This window comes from Pteropus alecto, unplaced genomic scaffold (genome assembly GCF_000325575.1).
Source record: "Pteropus alecto unplaced genomic scaffold, ASM32557v1 scaffold78, whole genome shotgun sequence".
Taxonomy (NCBI): domain Eukaryota; kingdom Metazoa; phylum Chordata; class Mammalia; order Chiroptera; family Pteropodidae; genus Pteropus; species Pteropus alecto.
Genome location: NW_006443124.1, coordinates 1004954 through 1010125, shown reverse-complemented (window position 1 = coordinate 1010125; position 5172 = coordinate 1004954). Strand labels below are relative to the sequence as shown.

Genomic DNA, 5172 nt, shown 5'->3' with positions numbered 1-5172 from the left:
CCAACCACTTTCGTTTAGAGCCTCAGCTCCTTTGCCGACTCTTACTGTAAAACCCTCTACTTAACACATAAGATGCTAACTCCTGTTGTCCTAATATACAAGGACTACCATTAAAAAATGGGCTATGGCAGAGATGGCAGATTGCCTATGCAACATCTGTTCTTTCCCTTCTCAGCAACAAAAGTTCAGTCTTATTTACGGTAGTGCAGCAGAAGCGCTTAAACGTACTCTGCTACATTTCCAGATGAATTCAGTTAGGTGGGAGTTATTTGACTGAGTTCTGGCAAAGGAGTTTGGGGCAGAAGAACGTAAGTCACTTCCACTCGGCCCTTAACCTATACAACTAACTCCTAAATGCCAACTTAATCTGCAAGTAGAGTAGGCACACTGCCTTGGGTTCACACACTTTTAAGGGCTCACAAAAATATTTTATTTTAAAATGAGAAGAAAAAATAAACTTTTAGGTTGAAGAAAACACTTTAATATATAATATTAAGATATTTGTCTTTATACCAGGATAGTTGGAAAATATAATTTTTAGTATTGTTTGCAGAGGAAGGGCCCCAGGAAGGTAAAAGTACCTAAGGCCCCATGAAGCCCAGGGTTATGGGTTATAGGAAATCCCATTACTTAAGCCAACTTGAGTTGACTTCCATTGAATGCAGCCAAATAATCCCTAACACATTTACCCAGTGAGGATGTGAACTCCTGGCAGGCAGCAACTTTTACTTCATAGTCACCTCAGCACCATGTACAATGCCAAAGACACAGAAATTACACAACACATTTTTTTTGCCTAAAAATGACCATGTCATCCACTTTAAAGAACAGGAAAGCAATAGTCTTCACAAATTACTTAGAACGATGTGTTTCTTTTCATTGTACTGAGCATGCTAAGTACACAAAACCTCAGAAAGACTTTCTTCTCAGAAAGACTTGTTCTTCAAAACCTCAAACACTGATTGTAATGCAAACTGATATTAGCCCCAAAACCAACTTGTTGTACAACCTTGAGCAAATCACTTGATCATTGGTTATTCAGCTAGACAATCAGTTATCTCAATTAGCTAAAAGGTTATTTAACTAGATCAGAGTTCCTCAACTTTGGTACTTTTGACATTTTGAGCCAAATTCTTTGTTTTCAGAGGCTGTCCTATGAACTGGAGGATATTTAGAAGCATCTCTGGCTTCTACCCACTAGATGCCAGTAGCACACTCTCCAATTGTGATAATCAGAGTCTCCAGAAAAAAATGTTTTCTGGGGGACGAAGTAAAGAACTACTGAACTTGACAATAAACTTTTTCAATTATTCATAGTATTCTGCAGTTCTTAAAACACTTTTATGAACAGTAACTTATTTGAGCTTAATAACCTTAACAAGTGGGCAGACCAATGTATCATTTCGAAGATGACAAACTGAAATTCAGAGGTCATCATGCCAGTAAATGATTGAGACGGACAAAATTTTCATCTTCTGACTCCTATTTTAGCTTGCTCTTGGTACTCTGGCCATTATCTTAGTTCTACTAGCTGCAGAACCCTAGGTAAGTTCCCTAACTTCTCTAAGCCTCCACTTCTCAATCTATCTATAAAACAAGGATACTAATTATGCATACCTTGTATTAATGAGGATTAAAAGAGATAATACATATGGACTTAGCATAGTGCCGGACCCATGGTAAATGCTCAATAATGTTAACCATTATCACTGAAACAACAAAGTGTGAAAATAGCACTACAGTTATGTTTTAAGAGACTTATCAGTACATATATTTTAAAAAAAAGAAACCTTACTAAAATATGGATGGGGGAAATGATACAATGTCTGAAATTTGCTTAAAATCCTGAGGGTTGAAAGGGGAGGGTCCGGATGAGGTATATATGAAACAGGATTGGCCATGAGCTGCCAATTATTGAGGGTGGGTGATGGGCACTTTGAAGTACATAAAACTATTCTAAACTTTCTTCCCTACTTAAATTTTCTAAATGAAAAATTTAAAAAGAATAATTTTTTTTTAAGTCGGTTACTATCGTTATTACATCACCTTCTCAGGTCCCCTCTAAAAGTGAATAACACATTCTCAGGTCTCCTGAAAAGTAAACCATTAATGCCTGACACAGAATAAGCAATCAATACATTTTAGCTATTATTATTATTATTGTTGGTACTTGCTCTTTCTTAAAGGGATCTCTTATTGGATTCTTCCAATAAAACTAACCAGCATCATCATAATGTAAAAGATGAATATTTACAGAGAACAAGAATAAAGTGAAACAATAACATCTACCAGAAAATACTGCCAGTTTCCTTCTATACAATTTAAAAAGGGAAAAAAATGTATTAAGGTCTTTCAAATTGAAAAGCGCATTCCCATTAACACCAACTAAAAACAGACCTGCAGATTCCACACCGGCTAAGGATACCACGAAAGTGGGGCACGGTTTGTGGCAAAGCATTGGGCAGGTTGGAACGGAAGAAAAAGCACTAGACCAGGAATTAGAAAGCCTGGGTTTTCCTGGAAAGCAGTACAGATTAGTGATTGCGAAAGTAATCAATCTGTTCAAATCCATTACCATCATGTATTAGTTATGTGAACTTAGGGCCTGTTAGAGTCTCTAAGCATAGGTTTCTTCATTTGTAAACTGCAGATAATATGCGTGCCTACCTCAAGTAGATTAGTGTGAAGAGTCAATGAGATAATGCAAAAAAAACAATAAACACAGAGCATAACACACGAAATCTTAGTTATTGACAGTACTGGTCTTAACTCTGTTGGAATTCCATTTCCAATAATTCTTCAACCCCATCGAGACCTACTGATTCTGATCCTTTTTCACTTAGGCTCTTCCAACTTCATTGTCTTCATTTCTACCCTTAAGTACATCTGTACAACCACTATTTTGCCTTTGTCTTCACCATTCTTGCCTGACAAACTCCAACCCTCCTACTATCCATCTGCTCTGCTCCTCCACCAGGCAGCTGAAAGTGGTAAGAGATAAATTCAACCAGTCTGACTACTCTAAATTTAAACTGATGACCACTAACATTAAGTGATTCCCAGCAATACTATTTTCCGAAATCCTGTTAGTTACTCCTTCCACTAGACCAGTGATTCTCAAACTTAGATGTGTACACTGTCCAACAGAATAGCCACCAGCCACAAGTGACAATTTAATTTTAAAATTACAATAAAATTCAGTTCTTCAATTGCTCTAGCCACATTTCAAATAATCAATAGCCACGTGTGGCTAGTGGCTACTGGCTACCAAATCAGACAGCACAAATATAGAACATGTTCATCACCACAGAAAGTTCTACTGACAGCAATATCCTAGACAACAGTTTCATACCTTCTCTTCCCTCCTCAAACTTCCAACACTTTCTCTCCCAACCTTATTATTAGCTGATAATCTTGGTTCCTAATTCAATGAGAAAACAGAAGTGAACAGAAAATTTCCACAGCTTCCTTCATCACATCTACCTACCCAGATGCATCTATACCCATATAGTCTGCCTTCTTTCTTGTTACTATAGATTGAGTGTCGTCCTAATTAACTTCTCCAATGATGCACTTATCTTATCCTCCTTATTCTATTCAAAAACATCACTTTGGCAATCATCTCTCTTCTGCATCAATTTCTCCTTTCTACAGGATAATTTCCATGAGCATGTAAACATTGTAAAATTTCTGTCAAAAAAATAAAGACTTCTTTTGACCTTCATCTTCATCTATTACCCTATTCCCCTGCTTTCCTTTACAGAATCTCTCAAGTTGTCCATACTCATTTCCAGTCCCTCCCTTACTATTCTTTCTTGAACCTATTTAATCAGCAACCTACAAGGCCTTATATGACCTATATCCACCCACTGATCAATCCCTCCCCCCTCCCAACACACACACCCCATCATCATCTCCTCCTGGATCACTGTCCTTTGGACATACAACCCTGCTTGCTCTTCAAACTGTTGCCTCTGGAAATCTCCTCCATATATGCAGCTGCATTTGTTGCTCCCTATCTCCCTTTCGCCACAATGCCACCTTCTCAACGCCTTTCTTGATCTATCTTTTAAAACAGCAACCTTACTACACCCCCACACTCGGTAGTCTCACTTCCGGCTCTATTTTTTCTCTAACACTATCAGCACCTTACATGTATTACCATATATTTTAGTATACAGCCCGCATACACGTGTAAATACCATGCATACAGAGATTTTGTTTAACCGGGATGTGCTCAATTTTTTGTTGAAAGGAGGAATCAATGTTACATACTTCTCTCTCTCCAAATCGGTTTTAGAAACTTCGGTGGAGTAACACCTATGACATTAAGTAATCTATAGTTCGAAGGATCAGTTCCTGACTCATATGTTAACAAGAAAAGACACATTCTCACAACGGCCACGTCTTAAGCGTGGAAGACAAGGCCTCCCGTTTCTCTAGAAAAGGATTTTTCCCCAGGACAGCGGCTACCACATGGAGCCTCTAGATTCCGGCAAAACACAGATCAGCCGGTTCTAGAGCCCGGCTGAGCGGACTCTTTTCCCACCAAAACTCACCACCATAGCGCCGGCCAGCCAACTGTGCAAACCACGGCAATGACCTCGGCGATCTCCTCCTCAAAGTAGTGGATACAGTCTTTCGAGGAAGCTAGGCCTCCCAAGACCCAGAAGCACAAGCTTCACGCTTAATGAGGCAATTGATCCAGCTTCCAAAAAACTACCGCCGGGTGCATCTCGTTGCCTGCCGGGAATTGTAGTTCCCAGAACGCTAGAGCCCAAGTCAGCGGACAACTATTGACTACAATTCCCAGAGAATAACGGGACACCGGAAGTCCCTTCGTAGTGCTCGCAGACGACACCGGTAGTGACGTAATTGGAAATTGAACTACAAAGTCCATGATGCAGTTCGGATCTCAGGCTGCCGGCCGCGCGCCCTAACTGAGGTGAAGTCCCCATCCTTCAACCTTTAACCCTGTGGTGCTGGTTGGGTGTCTGTCAGGATGCCAGGATGCGAGGTTTATTAGTCTTCAGTGACTTACGAGCTGATTATGGCTTGCCAGTGTGCACGGGTATTTATTACTGTCGGTGGCATTCAACGGCCCAAAATTTAGACATTTATTAAAAAATCTCCATTTTTAAGAGAGAGGCTGGTACCCCACCTAATACCAAT

The 5172-nt window shown here is 39.7% G+C and overlaps 1 protein-coding gene across 2 annotated transcripts in view; it reads right to left on the bottom strand.

Annotated features, from left to right (window-relative positions):
* The window catches only part of LARS (leucyl-tRNA synthetase), a 50368-nt gene extending 45652 nt beyond the window's left edge, over positions 1-4716 (bottom strand). For both annotated transcript variants that reach the window (XM_015598093.2, XM_006922966.3), the window contains exon 1: positions 4560-4716. In XM_015598093.2, coding sequence (XP_015453579.1) covers positions 4560-4565 — 6 coding nt within the window. In that variant the 5' untranslated portion in view covers positions 4566-4716. The remainder of the gene's footprint in view (positions 1-4559) is intronic.
* Positions 4717-5172: the final 456 nt, after the last annotated feature.